Genomic DNA, 26611 nt, shown 5'->3' with positions numbered 1-26611 from the left:
TGCAGAATAATAGTGAAGACATCAAAACTATGAAATAACACATATGGAATCATGTAGCAAAAAAAAAAACTGTTAAACAAGTCAAAATATATGTTATATATTTTAGATTATTCAAAGTAGCCACCCTTTGTCTTGATGACAGCTTTGCACACTCTTGGCATTCTCTCAACCAGCTTCACCTTGAATGATTTTCCAACAGTCTTGAAGGAGTTCCCACATATGCTGAGCACTTGTTGGCTGCCTTTCCTTCACTCTGCAGTCCAACTCATCCCAAACTGGGTTGAGGTCGGGTGATTGTGGAGGCCAGGTCATCTGATGCAGCACTCCATCACTCTCCTTCCATTACACAGCCTGAAGGTGTGTTGGGTCATTGTCCTGTTGCAAAACAAATGATAGTCCCACTAAGATGGGATGGCGTGTCGCTGCAGAATGTGGTTGTAGCCATGCCAGATAAGTGTGCCTTGAATTCTAAAAAAATCACAGACAGTGTCACCAGCAAAGCACCCCCACACCATCACACCACACATGCAGAGATAATATGTTCCCCTACTCTGAGTCTCACAAAGATACAGTGGTTGGAACCAAAAATCTGAAATTTGGACTCATCAGACCAAAGGACAGAGTACCACCGCTCAAATGTCTATTGCTCGTGTTTCTTGGCCCAAGCAAGTCTTTTCTTCTTATTGGTGTCCTTTAGTAGTGGTTTCTTTGCAGCAGTTCAACCATGAGGGCCTGATTCACACAGTCTCCTCTGAACAGTTTATGTTGAGATGTGTCTGTTACCTGAACTGTGTGAAGAATTAATTCGGGCTGCAATCTGAGGTGCAGTTAACTCTAATGAACTTATCCTCTGCAGCAGAGATAACTCCGGGTCTTCCTTTCCTGTGGCGGTCCTCATGAGAGCCAGTTTCATCATAGCTCTTGATGGTTTTTGCAACTGCAACTGAAGATACTTTCAAAGTTCTTGAAATGTTCCAGATTGACTGACCTTCATGTCTTAAAGTAATGATGGACTGATGTTTCTCTTTGCTTATTTGAGCTGTTCTTGCCATAATATAGAGTTGGTCTTTTACCAAATAGGGCTATCTTCTGTATACCAACCCTACCTTGTCACAACACAAGCATTTGGCTCAAACGCATTAAGGAAAGAAATTCCACAAATTCCCTTTTAACAAGGCACACCTGTGAATTGAAATGCATTCCAGGTGACTATCATATGAAGGTGGTTGAGAGAATGCAAAGAGAGTGTAAAGCTGTCGTCAAGGCAAAGGGTGGCTTCTTTGAAGAATCTCAAATATAAATATACTTTGATTTGTTAAATACTTTTTTTGGTTACTACATGATTCCATAGTTGTGATGTCTTCAATATTATTCCACAATGTAGAAAATTGTAAAAATAATGAAAAACCCTTGAATGAGTAGGTGTGTCCAAACTGTTGACTGGTACTGTGTGTGTGTGTGTGTGTGTATATATACATATATATATATATATATATATATATATATATATATATACAGTGCCTTGCGAAAGTATTCGGCCCCCTTGAACTTTGCGACCTTTTGCCACATTTCAGGCTTCAAACATAAAGATGTAAAACTGTATTTTTTTGTGAAGAATCAACAACAAGTGGGACACAATCATGAAGTGGAACGACATTTATTGGATATTTCAAACTTTTTTAACAAATCAAAAACTGAAAAATTGGCCGTGCAAAATTATTCAGCCCCTTTACTTTCAGTGCAGCAAACTCTCTCCAGAAGTTCAGTGAGGATCTCTGAATGATTGAATGTTGACCTAAATGACTAATGATGATAAATACAATCCACCTGTGTGTAATCAAGTCTCCGTATAAATGCACCTGCACTGTGATAGTCTCAAAAGGTCCGTCAAAAGCGCAGAGAGCATCATGAAGAATAAGGAACACACCAGGCAGGTCCGAGATACTGTTGTGAAGAAGTTTAAAGCCGGATTTGGATACAAAAAAAATTCCCAAGCTTTAAACATCCCAAGGACCACTGTGCAAGCGATAATATTGAAATGGAAGGAGTATCAGACCACTGCAAATCTACCATGACCTGGCCGTCCCTCTAAACTTTCAGCTCATACAAGGAGAAGACTGATCAGAGATGCAGCCAAGAGGCCCATGATCACTCTGGATGAACTGCAGAGATCTACAGCTGAGGTGGGAGACTCTGTCCATAGGACAACAATCAGTCGTATATTGCACAAATCTGGCCTTTATGGAAGAGTGGCAAGAAGAAAGCCATTTCTTAAAGATATCCATAAAAAGTGTCGTTTAAAGTTTGCCACAAGCCACCTGGGAGACACACCAAACATGTGGATGAAGGTGCTCTGGTCAGATGAAACCAAAATTGAACTTTTTGGCAACAATGCAAAACGTTATGTTTGGCGTAAAAGCAACACAGCTCATCACCCTGAACACACCATCCCCACTGTCAAACATGGTGGTGGCAGCATCATGGTTTGGGCCTGCTTTTCTTCAGCAGGGACAGGGAAGATGGTTAAAATTGATGGGAAGATGGATGGAGCCAAATACAGGACCATTCTGTGAATCTGTGGAAAGAACTGAAAACTGCTGTTCACAAATGCTCTCCATCCAACCTCACTGAGCTCGAGCTGTTTTGCAAGGAGGAATGGGAAAAAATTTCATTCTCTCGATGTGCAAAACTGATAGAGACATACCCCAAGCGACTTACAGCTGTAATCGCAGCAAAAGGTGGCGCTACAAAGTATTAACTTAAGGGGGCTTAATAATTTTGCACGCCCAATTTTTCAGTTTTTGATTTGTTAAAAAAGTTTGAAATATCCAATAAATGTCGTTCCACTTCATGATTGTGTCCCACTTGTTGTTGATTCTTCACAAAAAAATACAGTTTTATATCTTTATGTTTGAAGCCTGAAATGTGGCAAAAGGTCGCAAAGTTCAAGGGGGCCGAATACTTTCGCAAGGCACTGTATATATATATATATATATATATATATATATATATATATATATATATATATATATATAAAATTATTTTTTATCATGTTATATATATATACACACACACACAAGTATTACCAACAACAAAAGATTTTACACATTTTGGCCAAGGGATACATGGAATAAGTTTAGAGGGTGTAATACAATTCAATGTAATATTATTAATCTACAATTTCTGTTCTTCACCCTGGGCAACATGGCCCTGGGAGGCTCACATGGAGATTGACATCTGCAGTATTTTCCACTTAATACTTCTTGTATCCCCCCCAAAAAAATATATTTTTGGTACACACACTGCCTATAGAAAGTGCCCCCTAGATTTCTTTACATTTTATTGTTACAAATTGGGATTAAATTGATTTAATTATCTTTTTTTGACAACAATATACACCAAACACTAATGTCAAATTGGTATATATATTTTTATTAGATAAGTATTCACCCGAGTCATTAAACGTTAGAAACACCTTTGGCAGCGATTACAGCTGTGAGTCTTCTTAAGTAAGTCTCATAAGAGCTGTGCACACCTGCATTGTGCAATATTTGCCCATTATTCTTTTCAATAGTCTTCAAGCGCTGTCAAGACGTTGGGGATCGTGGCTAGACAGCAATTTTCAAGTCTTGCCGTAAATTTTCAAGCATATTTATGTCGAAACTGTAACTTGGCCTCTCAGGGACATTCACTGTCTTTTTGATAAGCAACTCCCGTGTAGATTTGGCTTTGTGTTGTAGGTTATTCTCCTGCTGAAAGCTGAATCCCTCTCCCAGTGTCTGGTGTAAAGCAGACTTAAGCAGGTTTTCCTTTTGGATTTTGCCTGTGCTTAGCTCCATCCCGTTTCTTTTCATCCTGAAAAACTCCCTAGTCTTTGCCAATGTCAAGCATATCCATAATATGATGCAGCCACCACCACGCTTGAAAATAAAGAGGCAGTTAAGTTACTCAGTGATGTGTGGTGTTGCATTTGCCCCAAACGTAAGGCCTTGCATTTAGGCCAAAAAGTGTATTCCTTTGCAGTGTTTTTCAGCAGTATTACTTTAGTGTCTTGTTGCATATATATACATGTTTTGGAATATTTTGTATATTTGTATTCTTATTTTGTCATTTTTTTGTCATTTTAGGTAATTATTGTAGAGTCACTACAATGTTGTTGATCCATCCTCTATTCTCCCATCACAGCCATTGAACTGTCACCAATGGACTCATGGGGACATCCCTACAAAGTTTCCTTCCTGTCCTGCAGTTCAAAAGGATGACTGCATAATTCATGTGTCTGGTTGGTTTAATACATCATCCACAGCATAATTATTAACTTGACTACGCTTAAAGATATCATCAATATATTGATTTGCTGTTACCTATCTACCAATCATTGCACTTCTTTATGAGGCTTTCGGAAAGCTACCTGGTTTTTGTAGTTGAATTTGTGCTTGAAATGTAATACTTGACTGAGGGACCTTAAATATGTTGTATGTATGGGGGACAGAGGAAGAGGTAGTCATTCAGACATCATGTCAACCTTAATAGGGACCCGTTTCAGAAAGCTGGGCGTATGACGGACGTCACTACTTCACAGGAGGCATTTGCATCAAAATGCATTTTTTGTTGTTGTTGCAATAATGCCTTCTTGAACATGTGAACTTTGATGTCCCTTAATAACAAAACTTGTACGTCATCTGTAATACGAAGAAAATTGTTAAAATTACAAGCCTAGTTGATTTAGCCACGGAAAAGGACTGGAACCTAATCATGATTGGCTGAGATAATGGATGGGCATGCTGAGAGATCAGTTCTGAATGGTCTGCCATTCCTAAGGCTTCTGTCAATAATATGAGCTGCTCAGTATGTAGATCATCCTTGCTATGTGGTATTTTTTTTTTTTTTTAAAGACAGCCTTGGAGAACTGCAAAAGTATTGCTACTGCTCTCAACAATACTGCAGCCCCAGCTGGCTGGCTAGCTAGCTATGTGTATGATCTATGCAGTACACAGGAGGCTGCTGAGGGGAGGACAGCTCATAATAATGGCCGGAATTATACAATTTTATAATTATTTGCTTTCAGCATCAGCACAGCTGGTTTGACGACTAGAGGATGGTATGGTGCTGGTGGAAAGCTATGGCTGGCAACATCACCTGACTCCGTACTTCAGACCACTGCCAGCAATTCAGGTAAATATAATTTTATTGCATTGCATGAGTTTATTCTTATTATCTAAACTTGGGAGGTGAATTTATGTTATTTAAAGTTGTAATGCCCTATATTTTTTGTCAATTTTTCTGTTTTACAGCTTTAAAAAAATTCTAAATGTTGTACATAACACCGAAAAGAGATGGGGGGGTCACCTATTATTTCACACAGAGAGTCCATATCATTTATTATGTGATGTGTTAAGCCAAATATTACTTCTGATCTCATTTAGACTTGTCTAGACAAAGGGGGTTAATAGTTATTGAATTTTTATTCATTTAAAACATTTGTAGAATTGTATTTTCCCTTTGACAGAGAATTTAGGGTAGATCAATCCCACTTTGAAACACAATAAAATGTGAAAATAAAGTTCAAAGGGGTATAGACTTTCTTATAGGCACTGTAAATGTGCTGTAATTTAAGCTTTAAAAAAAAAAGTTCTGACTCATGGCATTTCATTTTTAAAATTGCAGGAAATGTGCTTGAAAACGACACAACATTCTCCCCAATGCCAAGAAGTGTGCCTTTAAGATGTTCCTTCCCAGGGCATGAGACCTGTTTTTTCCGGCCATGCACTACCGAAGTCATAGTAAAACTCCTTGTATGCTATGTTATTTCACTGGAGTTATGAGGGGTCCCAGATGAATTTGCTATCACAACAGGGTCCCCGGACCCAAAACGTTGAGAACCCCTGGACTAGGGGATTTGCTCATCACTGCACTGCACTGTCTACTGTCTAGCCTAAGCCTACTATGTTTATGATTGTGAATGTTTTAACCATTTATTTAAGAGGACCACAACGGAAATACTTTTTCAAAATAAGATTGTCATAACATGATCCACGTGTGGATGTATTGTGTTTAAAATGGTGAAATAAATCTAACAAGTCAAACTGACAAAGGGCAGGGCAGCTTCCAGGTCACACATTCTTATCTGTAATTAAAGTATCAGTAAGACAATGAAAAGGACCTTAACGTGTTACTCTTCAGTGTGAATTCACTTTGAATGTATCCAACCTTATGGTACCAGAGCTTCCAGGAGCATTCAAACTCCTCCAGCAAGAGGCCTAAACCTTTTCAAGTTCACATTCTGTTGTATTTTATTTCCAATCATGGTACTCATGAGTCGTGCACTACTTTGGCTGGGGACTGCCGGAGACCTCTCGATATGATATTATCACGACACTGACAGTGCCTTTGCACCCCTTGACTTATTCCACTTTGTTGTGTTACAGCCTGAATTCAAAATGGACAACAAAAAAAAGACACCCAACTAAACACAACACCCCATACTGGACAAATTTATTGAAAATTAAATACAGAAATACATAATTTACATAAGTATTCACACTCCTGATTCAATACATTAGAATCACCTTTGGCAGAGATTAGGCTACAGCTGAGTCTTTCTGGGTAAGTCTAAGTGCTTTGCACACCGGGATTGTACAATATTTGCACATTATTCTTTAAAAAAGTATTCTAACTCTGTCAAGTTGGTTGTTGATCATTGCTAGACAGCCATTTAAGTCGATTTAAATCAAAATTTTAAACTAGGCCACTCATGAACGTTCACTGTTGTCTTGGTAATCAACTGTTCAACTGTTGTCTTGGTAAGTGTATATTTGGTCTTGTGTTTTAGGTTATTGTCCTGCTGAAAAGTGAATGTCTCCCAGTGTCTGTTGGAAAGTAGAGAGAACCAGATTTTCCTCTAGGAAAAGCATACCCATAACATGATGCAGCCACCACCATGCTTGAAGATATGAAGAGTGGTACTCAGTGATGTGTTGGATTTGCCCCAAACATAACGCTTTATAAAGTTCTTTACTTTTCCATTTTTTTTTGCAGTTTTACTTTAGTGCTTTATTGCAAATAGGATGCACGTTTTGAATACTTTATTCTGTACAGGCGTCTTCTTTTCACGCCATCATTTAAGTCATTATTGTGGATTCACTACAATGTTGTTGATCCATCCTCAGTTCTATCACAGCCATCAAACTCTAACTGTTTTAAAGTCACCATTGGGCTCATTGTGAAATCCCTGAGAAGTTTCCTTCCTCTCCGGCAACTGAGTTAGGAAGGACGCCTATAATCTTTGTAGTGACTTGGTGTATTAATACACCATCCAAAGTGTAATTCAGAACGTCACCATGCTCAAAGAGATTTTTAATGTTAGCTTTTTTTTATTTTAGCCATCTACCAACGTGCCCTTCTTTGCAAGGCATTGGAAAACCTCCCTGGTCTTTGTGGTTGAATTGGTGTTTAAATCATTTTACACTGCGTGTACAAAACATTAAGGATACCATCCTGATATTGAGTTGCACCCCACCTTTATGACCACAGAACAGCTTCAATTTGTTGGAGCATGGACTATACAAGGTGTCGAAAGCGTTCCACAGGGATGCTGGCCCATGTTGACTGCGATGCTTCCCACAGCTGTGTCAAGTTGGCTGGATGTCCTTTGGGTGGTGGACCCTTCTTGATACACAAGGGAAATTGTTGAGCGTGAACAACCCAACAACATTGCAGCTCTTGACACACATTTATACCAGTGCGCCTGGCACCTACTACCATACCCTGTCCAAATGCACTTAAATCGCTTGTCTTGCCCATTCATCCTCTGAATGTCACACATACACAATCCATGTCTCAGTTGTCTCAAGGCTTAAACATCCTTTAAGAACCTCCTCTTCATCTACACTGATTGAAGTGGATTGAACAGGTGACATCAATAAGATCCTAGCTATCACCTGGTCAGTCTGCCATGGAAAGAGCAGGTGTTCTTAATGTTTTGAACATCTCAGTGTGTGTGAGGTACAGAGATCTGGTTGTCATTAAAAAAAATGTTAAACACTATTACACACAGAGTGAGTCCATGCAACTTATTATGTGACTTGTTGAGCACATTTTTACTCCTGAACGCATTTAGGCTTGCCATAACAAAGGAGTTGAATACTTATTGATTCAACACATTTCAGCTCCTCATTTTTTATTAATTTGTACAAATTTCTAAAAACATAACTCCTCTGACATTATGGGGTATTGTGTGTAGGCCAGTGACACAAAATCTAAACAACAAAGTCAAGGGGTGTGAATACTTTCTGAAGGAACTGTAGATGCCGGTAAGATATACTTTGTGATTGTCCTGATTCTATATGTATTGCGATTCGATACTGTAATTTTATTGCGATTTAATGTTCCAAAACATATTGCTCACTATATATATATGTCTGCTGCAGAGAAACAAAAAAATTGTTTTGATCAGTCATGGAAATGTGCTGAAAACATGTTGGCTCACTATTTAAAAAAGAAGATGGAGAAGAAGCTATAGGATGAACAATATGAGTTAATACCTAACAATAATAATGAAAAATAAATCATATTTTAACAAATCTATACTTTTAGTCAAAGGTATAATATTGTCAAAATAATATTACGATATGTAACTGTATCAATCCCCCCCATCACTATGAGCTATCATCATCACATTGGCATAAATCGTAGCCTATCTTCCATTGACATTTCCACCATTTAGGCCTACACAAAAGTTTGAGCAAATCGCATGGATCTCAACTAAGGATTCCACAAACTGAAAAGGAACCTTTACTAGGACCCAGTCTGTCCTTTGTCAACTAAAACCTAAGACAACATCCCCCTACGGCCAGTCCCTCGAGTGCTACACAGACAGACGAAATCTCGCTCCCACAATCTTCTCTTTTCAGGCGTACTGTAATCTCTCTGCTGTGTGATGTCGTCCCGATACAGATACACCACTGATTATTCAATGCGCACATACCACACAAAGTCTGCGTCCCAAATGGCAACCTATTCCATTTGTAGTGCACTACTTTTGACCAGGGCCCATAGGGTAGCGCACTATATTAGGGAATAGGGTATCATTTGGGACTCAAGAGAGACACTCCACAGCTAACAGACAATGAATAGAGAGGAAGCCTCGGTGGTGTCACGGTCTGAAGTCACTCAGATAGCAAGTCCCAAGAGCCCATCCATCTTATCTAGCCAACGAGAACATGGAAAACACTTTGAGACGATGACTGAAGCCAAATGGAACTGGCAGGAAAACAGTGGTGGCCTCTCTCTCACACAGCTAGCTTGGGCCACAACATTAGGCCCAAGCAGACACACACACACACACTCAGAGTCCCAAATGGCACCCTATTCCCTATATAGTGTACAAAACTGTGGGCCCTGGTCAAAAGTAGTGCACTACAGTATGTAGGGAATAGGGTGCCATTTGGGATCCAACCAGAGTCTGGAGGCCCCAAGCTGCTTTTCCCACTGTGTCTCTTAAAAGCACTAGTTAAGTTTCAGCATCGGTACAGGAGGAATAGCAACACAGGGGAGACGCAAGATTAGTAAAAGCTATACATGATCCATGGCCATAGAGTATAGAATAACTATCTTCAAAGTAATGACTCGGGACGTCGGATTTGAAATGAAAGCTTCTTTTAGTAATACTACTTGTTCAAATTTAACAACTTCAGATTCTACAAAACAATAAAAGAAAGTTGCTAGCGAAAGTCAGGATAGTCACTTGTACATAACTGGCACGTTTTCTCTACTTTCTGTCGCAAGGCATTCTGGAACTTGCAGTCAAAAACGTAATCCAATACAACAAAAATATATATATAGTTCTCTAAATCTCCAACACACAAATTCTAATACAATAACATATGTAAACAACTCTAAAAAAAATATCTTTAGATCTAGCTCAATGAATCAACTTAAACATTAACTCTGTAATCCATTAAAAAGTTACAACATCCTCCCCCCGATGAACAACTGTGTTCATCTAAATCTCTAGGCAGTATATAAACTGAATAGGTCTCCTCAACAAAGTCCCTGAAGCAGTACGAACTGAACATGACCTAACTAGGCCGTCTCGGCCTGGAAACAGTTCCTCAATCTTTCCTAGTTTCCAGGTTTGTCTGGATGTATTATCTTGCATAATCCTCTCCTTAAGATGAATCTTTAGAGCTAACAGGAATGTCTCTGTTGACTGATCTGAGACCAGTTCCAAATGCACTGCTCTGGTTACAGCACAAGTGAACAGTGCAATGTATGACTTCTTCACAGAACCATTTTCTTTCACATCGAGCGGTCCTGAAAAATCCACATCTGTGACTTTGAATGGTGGGGATTCAGTTATTCTGTTTTTTGGTAAAGGCGCAGTGACCTGCTGTCTGGCCCTTGCCTTGAATCTCTTGCACACTATACATCTTGCCACTGTGCTCTTGACTAGCTGCCTAGCACGCAAAATCCAGTACCGCTCTCTGATTTGTACTAGAGTGTTTCTTGCTCCAGATTGCATGACCTTCTCATGGTGGTACTCTATCAGCATTTCTGAGTATCTGTACTTGCTGTCCAGAACCCATGGGTGCTGCTCTCTGAATGTGAAGTTGGACTGTTGCAGTCTTCCTCCTACACCGAGTAGTTTGTATTCATCCAATAATGGTTTCAGTTCTCTGATTTTACAGTCATTGTTTAGGCTTTTTCCTGCCTTCAGTAGTTTGATCTCCTGTCCGAAACTCTGTTGTTGTGTTACCTTGATCCAGTACTTTTCTGCATCGAACAGTTCATCAGCAGTCAGTTCACCTTGCATCTTTGTTTCTACGAGCATTGGCTATTAATCTCTTTATCCAGGTGGTGACTCTGAACACTCTTTTCAGTTTGCTGTGCCTTTCAAGCTCCAACACAGGTTCAGTGATGTCTGTGCTGTTTGCTGCAGTTGTACAGTAACCTGGCGACTGGACTTGAGTTCTATATTTACCTCTTCTAGAACCTTGTTATCATCAGTCTCCTCGGACTGATTGGGTGATGTCAGAATTCTGGGTCCATTCCACCATAGCTGGCTCTGTGTCACGTTTTCGAACAGTTTGTCCTCTTGTAGGGAGGTCGGCTGGATTAGTTTTCCCTTCAATATGTGACCATGACTCAATTTCTGAACTGAGCTGCAAATCCAATGCAGCATGATCATCAAGTCTGTCCACATTTTGATCTGTTTTTCTTCCATTTTTAGTGTGGTCATCAGGTTGTTTGCTAGTCTTGCTCCAATCACAGCTCCCATGAGCTCCAGGCGTGGCAGCGACATTTTCTTAAGCGGGGCTACCCTGGACTTGGATGCGACTAGACTTGTTGTTTCCCTGGATTGTGATTCACCTTGCAAGTAAGCCACTGTAAGCCCTTTCACTTGCATCACAGAACACGTGTAGTTTCAGGGTGTGGCTGTTCCGTGGCCGCATGTCTGTTCTGTACCACCTTGGTATGGCGAGCTGGTGTAACTGGGGTAGTTCAGTGAACACCACTGTTGCCATTGTCATGTCAGATCAGGTGGTAATTCTTTGTCCCAGCTGAGTCTCCTCTCCCACATTTCCTGGAACATGCACTTGATCCTGATGGTGAAAACCTTCAGCAATACTTGTGTGTTTCTAGCATCAACGGGTGGTCAGTTGTCGTACTCTCCTCCCATTTTGTTTTCAGTTCAGGAGAGTTGGTCATCCACTTGCAGAGGTCCATGCCTGCAATCGACAGCATTCACGTTGCAGTTGTTGTCACAAGGTAAGCCTCTTCAACATTGCGTGAACCTGCAATGAAGTCATCTACAACTTCTGGTTGTTCTGTTTTATATTGTTTCAGGTGCTTCCTGATTGTAGCTGCCAGCAAGAATGGACTTGGGGAAGCTCCAAATACCACTCTTTTCATCCTCGGCACACGCAGCTCCTCTTCATTTTCTCCCCTTGATGGGCCTGTGAGCCACAGGAATCTCACGTCATCTCGGTCTCTCTCTGCTAGAGATATCTGCAGGAAAAACGTATTGATGTCTGCCATGAATGCGATCTCATGTAGTCTGAACTTTATCAGAACGCTGATCAGATCCGGATTCAGGTTCGGTCCTGTGAGTAGACAGTCATTGAGGGATGGACAGACATCTTTATGGGATGAGGCATCAAACACCACTCTCAGTTTTGTCGTCACCTTATCTCCTCAGAGTACTGCATGGTGAGGTAAGTAGTATTTTACGTTGTCTGCGCTTGATGCGTTGTCCTTGGGCACGTCCTCTTCTACTACTTCATTGTATCTGCTGTACAACGTCACATCCTTCTTCAGTCTTTTCTTCAGACCTTCAAACCGTTTCTTGGCGATTCTATAGTTGTCTTGCAGTTCTGGCATTTCTCATTTCCATGGCAACTCCACGTGGTATCGTCCATCATTGAAGGTGGTTGTTTTCTCGAACCTCTGTAGAGCCTCGTTTTCCTCTGGTTTCTGTGTTTTCTCGCTTAGAATACCCAGAGACTCAAGCTCCCAGAATGCATGCAGTTGTTTGGAGACTAGTGTGTCTTCATCAAGTGGGATGAACATGCATGTTGCCTCGGCGACACTTGACATGGACACTGGTCCCTGCACCAACAATCCGAAGGTGCTCTCTAAAGCAACCAGTGTATCCGTCAGTCGCTCCACTCTGCCTGATACTGTCTGCCAGTAGTAGTCTGCTCCTATCAGGACAGAGAGTTCAGGATCAGTGTCATCTCCTGGAAAGTCTGCAAGCTAAAGTCCCCTTCCATTGAGCTCATGTTGAATCTGTTCACCAGAAACCTTCATCACAGCTGTGCACACTTGTGGGGTTTCAATTGCCTCTATACCTATTCTCTGCTGTTTGTCCCAGACATTCTCCAAGACGACTTTCACTGTGTTGCGTTGGGACATTGCTAGAGCAGAGGAGCCAAACGTGTGAAGAGTGAGTGCCTCTTGTCGGATTACTGGTAGCTTCAAGCCCTTCACAAGGTTTTCATGTATGAAGTTTCTCTTGACTGCCTCCATCTAGTAAGCAACGAGCTATCTTCCTGCCCGATGGGCCTTCTACCCATGCCTTTGCCGTTTGTAGCAACACAGTGTTCTGTCCATCTGGTTTCATCTTCACTGAATGGGGAATAACTGAGGAAACAGTTATGCAGAAACAGTAGGGGGATGCACCTCACTCCTCTTTCCGGTACACACAGCAATGTGATGTCTGCTTCCACATGACACATCTTTGACTTTTCAGAATTTTGCTATGTGTTTCTGTCCTAAACATATAAAGCATCTTTCCATTTTCTTTAGTTTCTCTTTGCGTGTGGTCTGCACTGTCACAGAATAGACCGTTTTGTTCCTTCTGGCTGGCTGTGTGCAGTGCCACAGCAGATGGCATGTTTGTTTTCATTTCATTGGAGGAGCATGACTTGTTCTATGGTTTGCTATCTTTCTGTTGGTTGCATGATCTTGTCATTTGTAGTGCTCTCTCCCTGCTCTGAACCTCCTTCTGTAGGAAACTGATGATCTCAGCCACTTTCCATTCATCATCTACTCCCCTCTGATGACTATAGTCAAGAGCTATGTCCTCTGGAATAATCTGCAGTAAGATTGGGCATAAGACGCTTTAATAGGTTTCTGACACTACACCCAGTGATTCCAAGCTCCTAATCTGAATTTCACATTCATCACATAGCTGCCTCAATGCATTTAGGTCAGAGGATTTCTTCACAGGAGTGATATTCAGCAGCTTTGACATGTGAGCACTAATCACAAGATCTTTCCTTCCAAATCTACTCTTGAGCAGAGCGATTGCATCATCATAGTTACTGTCTGTTAAAACCTGTTACAGCTAGACGTTCCGCTAGCATCCGGTGAAATTGCAGAGCGCAAAATTCTAATTAAAGTATTAGAAATATTTCACTTTCATAAAATCACAAGTGCAATACACCAAAATAAAGTTCAACTTCTTCTTAATCCAGCCACCCTGTCAGATTTCAAAAAGGCTTTACGGCGAAAGCAAACCATGTGATTATCTGAGGACAGCACCTCACCGTACAAACACATGAAAATCATATTTCAACCAAGCAGGTGCGACACGAAAGTCAGAAATAATGATATAATTCATGCCTTACATTTGAAGATCTTCTTCTGTTGGCACTCCAATATGTCCCAGAAACAATCACAAATGGTCCTTTTGTTCGATAAACTCCTTTTTATATCCCCAAAATGTCAATATATTTGGCGCGTTTGATTCAGAAAAACACCGGTTCCAACTCGCCCAACATGACTACAAATTATCTAATAAGTTACCTGTAAACTTGGTCCAAACATTTCAAACAACTTTCCTAATCCAACTTTAGGTATCCTAAAACGTAAATAATCAATCAAATTTAAGACGGAATATACTGGGTTCAATAGTGGATAAAAATCAAAGTGGAGCGCATGACCTGGAGAGCGGACCAAAACAAAAGAGTACACTTGGCTTGACACTCATTCTGAACAGCCGTACTTCTTCATTTCTCAAAGGAAAAACCTCAACCAATTTCTAAAGACTGTTGACGTCTAGTGGAAGCCATAGGAACTGCAACCAGGTGCCTCATAAATCTAGTTCCCCATATAAAACCAATAGAAAACAGTCACCTCAAAAAATTATTTTCCCTGCTTTCTTCTCATTCTTTCTGCTTCATGCCGACGTTCCTCCTCAGCCAATTCAGCCGCTTCATCCCTACAATCTTCGTCGCAGCTCATACTTTTCCCGGGTTTCGGCACCAAAATATAGAATAACTATCTTCAAAGTAATGACTTGGGACGTCGGGTTTGAAATGAAAGCTTATTTTTGTAATACTACTTGTTCATGTTACATTTAACAACTTTATATTCTACAAAACTATAAAAGAAAGTTGCTAGTGAAAGTCAGGATAATCACTTATCACTTGTACATAACTGGCGCGTTCTTTCTCTATTTCCTGTCGCAAGGCAATCTAGAACTTGCAGTCAAACGCGTAATCCAATACAACAAAAATATATATGTAGTTCTCTAAATCTCCAACACACAAATTCTAATACAATTACATATGTAAACAACTCAAGAAAATATCTTTAGATACAGCTCAATGAATTAACATAAACATTAACACTGTAACCCATTATAGTTACCACATAGAGACAGTGAATTATTGATGCTGCAGTTAAATTCTGATAAACAAATAACAGTGAATGCTTGAATGCTCATCCCATGGGTGAGGCAACATGTCCCACTATTCCATCTATGGAACAGAGAACCATAATGTTTCTGTGTATAAAAATTGCCAAAAAATGGCCCTCAATGACAACAGAAAACTATAGAAACAGACTGTAGTCTATAATATTTCCTTTTATGTCATGGGGTTGGGACTAGGGAGAGTGCTGGTTAAATATGGGTCAAAGTTTCCCTTAATAAAGCTACCTAATGAGCAACCAGGGATGGGCTTGGCCAAGGCAATAATAGAGAATAAATAATTGCATATATTACAAATGGAACCTCCTCATGCTTCAGTCAACAGCAAATCCTTTATCTGGACTCAGCTTAGAGCACTAGATGACTGCAGACAGAGTGAAAATAACGTCAATATTTCTACTCCAATACAGAGAAGCAAATAACTGATATTGATTGAATAGGCCTCGGTCTAGCCTGTGTGTCATCTGTATGTAGGCCTATTCAGACTTCGGCACTGGTATAAAAATATTCATTGTTGTGGAAACAACTATCAAACTGATACTGAATCAAGCCAACTCCCCAAATATTATCTAACCCTATCAGTAATAACAAATCACATACTGGTACTGTAACTGTAGTGTGTGCACTGTAGACTAAACCATGTAAGCTAAATGTCCTTAGAGCAATAGTACAGATTTTATAAAACCCTGACCTGTTCACCGGACGTGCTACTTTGTCCTGGACCTGCTGTTTTCAACTCTCTCGCTCTCTCTCTCTACCGCACCTGCTGTCTCGAACTCTGAATGCTCAGCTATGACAAGCCAACTGACATTTACTCCTGAGGTGCAGACCTGTTGCACCCTCTACAACCACTGTGATTATTATTTGACCCTGCTGGTCATCTTTGAACGTTTGAAAATTTTGGCCATGTACTGTTATAATCTCCACCCGGCACAGCCAGAAGAGGCCACACCTCAGAGCCTGTCCTCTCTGTTTCCTCCTAGGTTCCTGACTTTCTAGGGAGTTTTTCCTAGCCACCGTGCTTCTACATCTCCATTGCTTGCTGATTGGGCTTTTAGGCTGGGTTTCTGTATGGCACTTTGTGACATAAACGGATGTAAAAAGGGCTTTATAAATAAACGTGATATCTATTACAGAGTGAGAGAGCATAACTCCATTCCTTAAGGAGGCCTTGGGTTGAGTTTCCAAAGGTTAGAAACACCTGATCTATAGTTCTGGCATCAGGGACGACGTTTGTTACTATGGTTACACTGACTACCTGCCTTAAAGATGGGCTGGGTTCATTTGCATCTATGTCGCCGGCTAAATCACTTAAGGCATGAAGTTATGCAATCAGGCCAAGTTCACAGCGGAGACATGGAGGGAGAAAAAGCTATGAATAAACTGAAGATTCGAGCCCACTCGCAAAACTCAGCAGTGTGATGTGATAAAAGACCCATGCCAAGTAGGTCTGTCATAGACAGTAGAGGCTCAGTCAGTACAGAGGCTCACCTCAGCCATTTGGTCTGGAAAGGGAAGAAATAAAACCTTCCATGACGGTGTCATTCTTCATATCAGATCAATAGAAACAGCTCACGGCACATCATTTCCACTACATAGCCTACCTACTATAGAACCTGGTTTGTTGTTCTGTGTGCTAATAGCAAAATGAGAGATAAATATAAAACTACTAGCCTTTTACAGCCAAAGCTCACACCTCCATTGCTCTCCCATTTACAACCCTGATCCTACACAACAAAGCTGGTTTGGGGGGGTTTTGAATAGAGGTCGACCGATTAATTAGGGCCGATTTCAAGTTTTCATAACAATTCGTAATCAGCCTTTTTGGACGCAGATTATGGTTGATTACATTGCAATCCACAAGGAGACTGTGTGGCAGGCTGACCACCTGTTACGGCAGGCTGACCACCTGTTACGGCAGGCTGACCACCTGTTATGGCAGGCTGACCACCTGTTACGGCAGGCTGACCACCTGTTACGGCAGGCTGACCACCTGTTACGGCAGGCTGACCACCTGTTACGCGAGTGCAGTATCAAAAGGACCTTGTGGCTGCAAGGAGCCAAGGTAAGTTGCTTGCTAGCATTAAACTTATCTTATAAAAAACAATCTTCACATAATCACTAGTTAACTGCACATGGTTGATAATATTACTAGGTTAACTAGCTTTTCCTGGGTTGCATATAATCAAAGCGGTGCCTGTTAATTTATCATCCAATCACAGCCTATTTCACCTTTGCCTAACGGGTGATGATTTAACTAAAGCACAATCGCGGGAAAAAACACAAATGTACCTAACCATAAACATCAACGCCTTCCTTAAAATCAATGATTCGATTAAAAATCAATGATCATTCAAACATACGAAAGCTGGTGATTCGATGATAAATTAAATAGTCTTCAGCAGTCTTCATTGACATGGCAAAGGCTTTCGACTCAGTCAATCACCGCATTCTTATCGGCAGACTCAATAGCCTTGGCTTCTCAAATGACTGCCTCGCCTGGTTCACCAACTACTTAACAAACAGAGTTCAGTGTGTCAAATCGGAGGGCCTGTTGTCCGGACCTCTGGCAGCCTCTATGGGAGTGTCACAGGGTTAAATTCTCGGGCTGACTCTTTTCTCTGTATATATATCAATGATGTCGCTCTTGCTGCTAGTGATTCTTGGATCCATCACTACGCAGACGACACCATTCTGTATACATCTGGCCATTCTTTGGACACTGTGCTAACAAACCTCCAAACGAGCTTCAACGCCATACAACAGTCCTTCCGTGGCCTCCAACTGCTTTTAAATGCTAGTAAAACTAAGTGCATGCTCTTCAACTGATTGCTGTCTGCACCCTCCCGCCCGACTAGCATCACTACTCTGGACGGTTCTGACTTAGAATATATGGACAACTACAAATACCTAGTTGTCTGATTAGACTGTAAACTCTCCTTCCAGACTCACATTAAGCATCTCCAATCCAAAATTAAATCTATAAATCGGCTTCCTATTTCACAACAAAGCCTCCTTCACTCATGCCGCCAAACATACCCTTGTAAAACGGACTATCCTACCGATCCTTGACTTCAGCGATGTCATTTACAAAGTAGCCCCCAACATTCTACTCAGCGAACTGGATGCAGTCTATCACAGCGCCATCTGTTTTATCACCAAAGCCCCATATACTACCCACCACTGTGACCTGTATGCTTTCGATGGCTGGCCCGCACTACATATCCGTCGCCAAACCCACTGGCTCCAGGTCATCTATAAGTCTTTGCTAGGTAAAGCCCTGCCTTATCTCAGCTCACTGGTCACCATAGCAACACCCACCCATAGCACTCACTCCAGCAGGTATATTGCACTGGTCATCCCCACAGCCAACACTTTCTTTGGCCGCCTTTCCTTCCAGTTCTCTGCTGCCAATGACTGGAACGAATTGCAAAAATCACTGAAGCTGGAGACTTATATCTCCCTCTCTAGTTTTAAGCATCAGCTGTCTGAGCAGCTTATCGATCACTGTACCTGTACACAGTCAATCTGTAAATAGCACACCCGCCTACCTCATCCCCATATTATTACTTACCCTCTTGCACCCCGGTATCTCTACTTGCACATCATCATCTGCATATATATCACTCCAGTATTAATGCTAAAATTTTAATTATTTCACCTCTAGGGCCTATTTATTGCCTACCTCCCTACTCTTCTACATTTCCTCAAACTGTACATAGATTTTCTGTTTTTCTTTTCTTTTGTGTTATTGACTGTACGTTTGTTTATGTGCAACTCTGTGTTGTTGTTTTCGTCGCACGGCTTTGCTTTATCTTGACCAGGTCGCAGTTGTAAATGAACACTTGTTCTCAACTGGCCTACCTAGTTAAATAAAGGTGAAATTATTTATAAAAATAAAACATATTGCACTTTTACTTTCTTTTCCAACACTGTGTTTTTGCATTATTTAAACCAAATTGAACACGTTTCATTATTTATTTGAGATTAAATTGATTTAATTTATGTATTATATTAAGTTAAAATAAGTGTTAATTGATCATTCAGTATTGTTGTAATTGGCATTATTACAAATATATATATAAAATAAAAATAGGATATCGGCTTTTTTTAGTTCTCCAATAATTGGTATCGTCGTTGAAAAATCATAATCGGTCGACCTCTAGTTTTGAATGTGTGTGAATATACAACAAGTGTCAGAGGTGTCTGATGCAGCACCTGGGGGAGCAGAGTCTGGGTAGCCTACACACCACATACAGTGTAAGGTGACACTCCTCAGTCCTCATCACACTGAACAGAGACTTTAGTCTTCTCACTGGGGCATGACTAAATCAGCTCACATTCCACTAATTACAAAAGGCACACGGGTGAGCCAATGAGGTCTGGATGGAATCCACCATATAGTATCATACCCCTCAGAAATACGATCTCTGCAGTCCCCATTCCGTCATCACTGGCACCCACATACACACTGTGGTGGTTAGGCAACCTATTCCCAATTTAGTGCACTCCCCATAGGGCCCCTGGTCAATTGTAGTGTACTATTTAGGAAAAAGGCTGCCATTTGGGAGTTAACCCGTGTCTGATGAAAGGGGTACGATAACCCTGGTCCCATGGTGTGGGGGATGTTGTTTTACCATCAAGACACTGAGGGCAACAGTCAAATAAGAAACCAGTGAGATTGCACTTTACAGCTTTAAAAACCTTGTGTTTTATAGTGTACATACAGAGTCATTGAATCCAAAAGGCCTTTTATATAATTTTATTGCTGCTGCACATCAATAATGCTCCAATAATATGGAGGAATTTGCATTGTTAAGGCTTGACCCACATTTGTTATAACAGAAAAGGGGATATTTAGCCTGCTGTATCCTACAAGAAATAGCTATACACTGGGTAAAAGTAGACCTTTCCAGTAGTCTTCAAATGTCTTTTAAGAAAGGTGTAACCGGCAGTGCATGAGCCAGGTAGTAAAGTGAATATTTCCTGAAAGGACTTTGAACGCCCTCAACTTTTACTAGCAGGATGTCAACACAGGTGCAACGCCTCTGTCACAAAGAGCAGCAACACTGTGACTGATAGCAATTCACACTCTCATAAAAATAAAACAGGTATGGAAATGACCAAAGATCAAAGTCCCTCAAAAAACTGAAGACAAATCATTTTCTGTTGGCAACGCTTGCAGACAGTGGGGTCAATGGAAAAATGGTGAACTTGGCACCTCTAGTTCTTTCCATCAATTGTCTGTCTGGTCTGTCAGACACAGAACAGCATAGCCTATTGCACACACTGAATTCTCATGTAACATTTTTGATTTAGGACATTACTCATCTGAGAACACAGGCATGAGTTATTGCAATCCATAAACGAGAGCACACGTACATGTGTGTCTATATGAAAACTCCGGTTTATTTTTTAAGCATTATGTGGGCTAGATGCAGGCCCATGCTTCAATTGGTTGCTCAGTTGAATCTCTTGCCACACACAACAGGTACTGCCTATGTGTGTGAGTGAGAAGAAAACAAACGAGCTACAAAACCGGAACACTTCGGTCAGGACACAAGGGTTCCATCAATCCTCATGCAATTGCGTTGAGAGTGCATAATTGTTAGAATTATATTGTAATGGTACCATTCGTTGGAACAGTTATAAAAGCAACGGACTGGAATCGCATTCTCCGATCTGATGTACGCAGCAGTGCATGCTCTGCAGCTGGGATATTACAACTCTAGAACGGTGTAATGAACCTTCAGTGATACCCACACTGTTCTGTCTCGGAGCGTGTCAAATATCGAATTGACCAGCTAAATGTTGAACTCATTGGAAACCGGTAACGTTTTCTAAAAGGGAGTATTTCTTTGAGCGAAAATCGGAACAAAAGTCTACATTCCAGGATGCTGTGTTTACGGTTTTCCCAAAGGAAGAATACATGTGATGGCAATCGTCTCCTGCCTTGACAGCCTCCATTGGCATCAATGTAGCCTGCTAATGTTAGCCAACCAGCTAGCGAAGATAACTCCCGTGTACAACTAGCTACCACTATTTAAAAAGCTTTCAACAATTGCATTGAATTTAGTTTGTAAGGGGGAAAGAAATGCTCGCTGACATTACCTACCTCGTATCCTCTTCAACCAGTGCAGCCCGACACTTGTTTATAAAAGTGAAAGTTTCCCCAATAGATTGCTGGGTGTAGATCCAACCTCCGATCTCCCCTTCCTGCAGCAACCTCCGACTCGCTCACAAGTCCAAGGAATTGGCCATGACGTCACTTGACACTACAGGACAGTTGTACACATTTAGATTATATGTATCCAATTATCTTTTCAAACTGTCTACGCAGCCATGTGGTTCAATAGCCACTTAGCCAGAGGTACTTCTAAGCAATTATGCCACTACAGGGTTCTGAAAAATGCAGACCAAGTTTCCAGACAACTTGGGCATCATACATTTTTGAGTGACCCAGTAACATTAAAGTCCCCTCCCCTAAAGAAGTCACCCAATACCAGATTGAAAGCTGATAGCTGCAGGGTGAGTGCATCACATTAGAGAATCACCTGAGAGGAGGCCAGAGCTACATCTGCTTCATGTTTCTGTACACAGACAATGGTGCCTCCTAATGTGTGCATTCTGCCCTCAGAACATGTTGGCTCCTCACTGGTGAGTCCCTATAATATCTCCGTTCTCCTGAAGTGTGCGCATAAATTAAAACCATAGGATTGCAGAAGCATGGGCTATTGGGAGCTTCCACCATGTTTCTTAAACCACTCATTTCAAGTTCAAGGGAAGTGAACAAGACAAGTGCTTACTTTGGGAGGAAAGACTAAGAACAAATATATCACACTCCACACCTGGTGAGGTGGGCAAGTGCATTGGCCACCTTGCATCATGTACATATGAAAGGCAATTCCAGGTTGTGCTGGAGGAAATGTTTGTCTATTCACCAGCCAACTTGGGCCAGCCCTCATGAAAAACAAGGCTAGCTGTGCAAACACCATCATAGGCCTATCCTCCATGGAAACTATGATAACTGGTTGTGTGGCAGAATGGGTTTGGATGCACTTGACATTTCAGGGGACAATAGATACTGTCCGTCACATCACAGAGGACAAGTGTGAGGGTGCATTGATCCAACTTAAGCTTGTAAAATATTTACACAACATTGTCCGTGACCATAACCGCAGTGAAGGCATCTAGGATATTCTCTCATGGTTAGCGTCCCAAATGGCACCCTATTCCCTATATAGTGCACTATTTTTGACCAGAGCTCTGGTCAAAAGTAGTACACTAACTACATGGGGGTCAAAGTAGTGCACTACCTAGGAAGCAGGGTGCCATTTGGGATGTACAGCCTTGGTTTTAAAACACCCATCAGGATGGAGCGTGGGAATGAATGCAAAGCATCTATGAACTCAAAAAGCTACACATACCTAGAAATGGAGAGGAAAGCTGTTTTCACATACTTCTTCACATACAGTATCTTTAAGATCAATGTGATTAAAACAAATAATTAACCTCTGAATATACATGGAGCTTACTTTGAGCTAGGGTTATATAAAATAAAAGCTCTTTAGAAAAGAAAATCTATAAAACTGCTGTGTTCCGTCATGTACACACCCACTAAATATACAGTGTACAAAACATTAAGAACATTGGGTTCCTAATATTGGGTTGCACCTCGGTCTTTTGCACTCAGAACAGCCTCAATTCTTTAGGGTATGGTTTCTACAAGGTGTCCAAAGCATTCCACAGGCATGCTGGCCCATGTTGACTCCAATGCTTCCCATAGTTGTGTTGAGTCGGGTGGTGGACCATTCTTGATACACATGGGAAACGGTTGTGTGGAAAACCCAGTAGCGTTGCAGTTCATGACACACTAAAACCAATGCGCCTGGTACCTTCTACCATACCCCGTTCAAAAGGCACTTCAATATTTTGTCTTGCCCATTCACCCTTTGAATGGCACACATACACAATCCCATGTACAGTGCCTTGCGAAAGTATTCGGCCCCCTTGAACTTTGCGACCTTTTGCCACATTTCAGGCTTCAAACATAAAGATATAAAACTGTATTTTTTTGTGAAGAATCAACAACAAGTGGGACACAATCATGAAGTGGAACGACATTTATTGGATATTTCAAACTTTTTTAACAAATCAAAAACTGAAAAATTGGGCGCGCAAAATTATTCAGCCCCCTTAAGTTAATACTTTGTAGCGCCACCTTTTGCTGCGATTACAGCTGTAAGTCGCTTGGGGTATGTCTCTATCAGTTTTGCACATCGAGAGACTGACATTTTTTCCCATTCCTCCTTGCAAAACAGCTCGAGCTCAGTGAGGTTGGATGGAGAGCATTTGTGAACAGCAGTTTTCAGTTCTTTCCACAGATTCTCGATTGGATTCAGGTCTGGACTTTGACTTGGCCATTCTAACACCTGGATATGTTTATTTTTTAACCATTCCATTGTAGATTTTGCTTTATGTTTTGGATCATTGTCTTGTTGGAAGACAAATCTCCGTCCCAGTCTCAGGTCTTTTGCAGACTCCATCAGGTTTTCTTCCAGAATGGTCCTGTATTTGGCTCCATCCATCTTCCCATCAATTTTAACCATCTTCCCTTTCCCTGCTGAAGAAAAGCAGGCCCAAACCATGAGGCTGCCACCACCATGTTTGACAGTGGGGATGGTGTGTTCAGCTGTGTTGCTTTTACACCAAACATAACGTTTTGCATTGTTGCCAAAACGTTCAATTTTGATTTCATCTGACCAGAGCACCTTCTTCCACATGTTTGGTGTGTCTCCCAGGTGGCTTGTGGCAAACTTTAAACAACACTTTTTATGGATATCTTTAAGAAATGGCTTTCTTCTTGCCACTCTTCCATAAAGGCCAGATTTGTGCAATATACGACTGATTGTTGTCCTATGGACAGAATCTCCCACCTCAGCTGTAGATCTCTGCAGTTCATCCAGAGTGATCATGGGCCTCTTGGCTGCATCTCTGATCAGTCTTCTCCTTGTATGAGCTGAAAGTTTAGAGGGACGGCCAGGTCTTGGTAGATTTGCAGTGGTCTGATACTCCTTCCATTTCAATATTATCGCTTGCACAGTGCTCCTTGGGATGTTTAAAGCTTGGGAAATCTTTTTGTATCCAAATCCGGCTTTAAACTTCTTCACAACAGTATCTCGGACCTGCCTGGTGTGTTCCTTGTTCTTCATGATGCTCTCTGCGCTTTTGACGGACCTCTGAGACTATCACAGTGCAGGTGCATTTATACGGAGACTTGATTACACACAGGTGGATTGTATTTATCATCATTAGTCATTTAGGTCAACATTGGATCATTCAGAGATCCTCACTGAACTTCTGGAGAGTTTGCTGCACTGAAAGTAAAGGGGCTGAATACTTTTGCACGCCCAATTTTTCAGTTTTTGATTTGTTAAAAAAGTTTGAAATATCCAATAAATGTCGTTCCACTTCATGATTGTGTCCCACTTGTTGTTGATTCTTCACAAAAAAATACAGTTTTATATCTTTATGTTTGAAGCCTGAAATGTGGCAAAAAGTCGCAAAGTTCAAGGGGGCCGAATACTTTCGCAAGGCACTGTATCAATGCTTAAAAATCCTTTAACCTGTCTCCTCCCCTTTATCTACACTGATTAAAGTGGATTTAACAATTGACATCAATAAGGGATCCTAGCTTTCACCTGGTCTGAGTCTGTCACTCAGTGTATATCCCTATATAAAATGTCAAGAACCAATCATCCCTAGATAATGATAGATCATAATAGCAGTTATTTGTTCAAACAATGGAGGACAAGCAGCTCTCTAGAGGACCTACTTTACATCCCATCCACCCCAGGTGACCAGATGAAGCAACTAGGCATAATGCACTAATATAACAAGAGATATTGAACCTGGGATGACATCTCATGTATTCTATAACAGTAACTGTCAAATATTTTACTAGGGAAAAGGTGCACCCAACTCGGAATGTTTTATGCAGAGGAAAATACTGTTTAAAAACTAAGGCAAGTGATGTGCTCGTGTCTGTGTTTAATGCTCAAGATCCACCCACTTTGGTAGTAGGGATTTAACAAGCACTGGCTAAACAATTAATTAATTTATTTGAACTTTATTTAACTAGGCAAGTCAGTTAAGAACAAATTCTTATTTTCAATGATGGCCTAGGAACAGTGGGTTAACTGCCTTGTTCAGGGGCAGAACGACAGACTTTTACCTTGTCAGCTCGTGGATTTGATCTTGCAACCTTTCGGTTACTAGTTCAATACTCTAACCACTAGGCTACCTGCCGCCCCATTAATGAGAGGTATGGATATAAATTACAAATTACCGCCAGTTCAGTCTCAGTCGAAAGCATAAACACGATGAGAGAGCAGCACACGGTATATTCTGCACAGATCCCCACCGAAAAAAATAACATTTATGAAGAAAACATAACTAACCTATGGATGATCTTCATGTAGAGCACAGCATCAAAAACAGTCAATTACAAAGGCAGCAAAAAACTTCCAGAATATAACATGTTTTATTCAATACAAATTTAAAATGTTTTGTTTCGTTGTCAATGGAAGGAATATGGCAGTTACGATATAATGGAGATGGAGAGTAATCCAGCAGTGTACAACCAGGCTTAGCCCTGGCAGCAGGCAGGCAGACCTCCATCCAGGCTGGGCCCGGCAGCAGGCAGGCAGACCTCCTTCCAGGCTGGGCCCGGCAGCAGGCAGGCAGACCTCCATCCAGGCTGGGCCCGGCAGCAGGCAGGCATACCTCCAGATCCCCATTCAGGCTTGGCCCAGGCAGCAGGCAGGCATACCTCCAGATCCCCATTCAGGCTTGGCCCAGGCAGCAGGCAGGCAGACCTCCATCCAGGCTTGGCCAGGCAGCGGGAGACCCACCCGATAGATAGGACCATCATGTTAAATTAAAAGAGGTAAGTAGGTAGCAGTGTCGGACTAGACAGTGCACCTCAGGGGCTGACAGGCAGGTTCTGAATCTCTACACCTTCCCCTGTATCCTCTTCTCCCACCTCCTGTCCTCCAGGGGAGACTTTGGCTGAGCCCTGGCCCGCCTCCATCTCCTGTTGGGCTTGGATATTTAAGATGAGCTCCTTGATCTCTTCGCGTTTCGTCTTCATCCGTTGCTGCGGGAACCATTCCTCCAGGTTAACCGGGAGATGAAAGCTGGTAAGTGGATTCTGAATGGGGGGCCCAAAATCATAATTATTTTGGATTCAGTCTGAAGTACAATTTTCAGAGTGGTGCAAGGTAGAAATGAAGCTTCCAAATCAATAGTCTAAAACCCTGGTTCGGGCAATTGCTCAATTGATTAACAACCACTGCAGGTAATTCAGTTAAACTCAATATACAGTGCATTCGA

The 26611-nt window shown here is 41.4% G+C and overlaps 2 protein-coding genes across 18 annotated transcripts in view; both read right to left on the bottom strand.

The window, feature by feature from the left end:
- Positions 1-21451, bottom strand: part of LOC110529476 (unconventional myosin-VI) — a 125400-nt gene extending 103949 nt beyond the window's left edge. For 6 of the 12 annotated variants that reach the window (XM_036984870.2, XM_090242660.1, XM_090242661.1 and 3 more), the window contains exon 1: positions 21329-21451. The gene's annotated coding sequence lies outside the window, so the exon portion shown is untranslated. The remainder of the gene's footprint in view (positions 1-21328) is intronic. The other 6 variants (XM_036984869.2, XM_036984871.2, XM_036984872.2 and 3 more) reach the window with 1 other exon arrangement.
- Positions 21452-25741: 4290 nt separating this feature from the next.
- LOC110529475 (sentrin-specific protease 6) overlaps positions 25742-26611 on the bottom strand; it is a 35732-nt gene continuing 34862 nt past the window's right edge. For 4 of the 6 annotated variants that reach the window (XM_021611658.3, XM_021611657.3, XM_090242668.1 and 1 more), the window contains one exon: positions 25742-26429. In XM_021611658.3, coding sequence (XP_021467333.3) covers positions 26202-26429 — 228 coding nt within the window. In that variant the 3' untranslated portion in view covers positions 25742-26201. The remainder of the gene's footprint in view (positions 26430-26611) is intronic. The other 2 variants (XR_016497613.1, XR_016497612.1) reach the window with 1 other exon arrangement.

Source organism: Oncorhynchus mykiss, chromosome 8 (assembly GCF_057628025.1).
Source record: "Oncorhynchus mykiss isolate SJ-2025 chromosome 8, ASM5762802v1, whole genome shotgun sequence".
Taxonomy (NCBI): domain Eukaryota; kingdom Metazoa; phylum Chordata; class Actinopteri; order Salmoniformes; family Salmonidae; genus Oncorhynchus; species Oncorhynchus mykiss.
The sequence above is the reverse complement of the archived record's forward strand: the minus strand, read 5'-3'. Positions and strand labels throughout refer to the sequence as shown.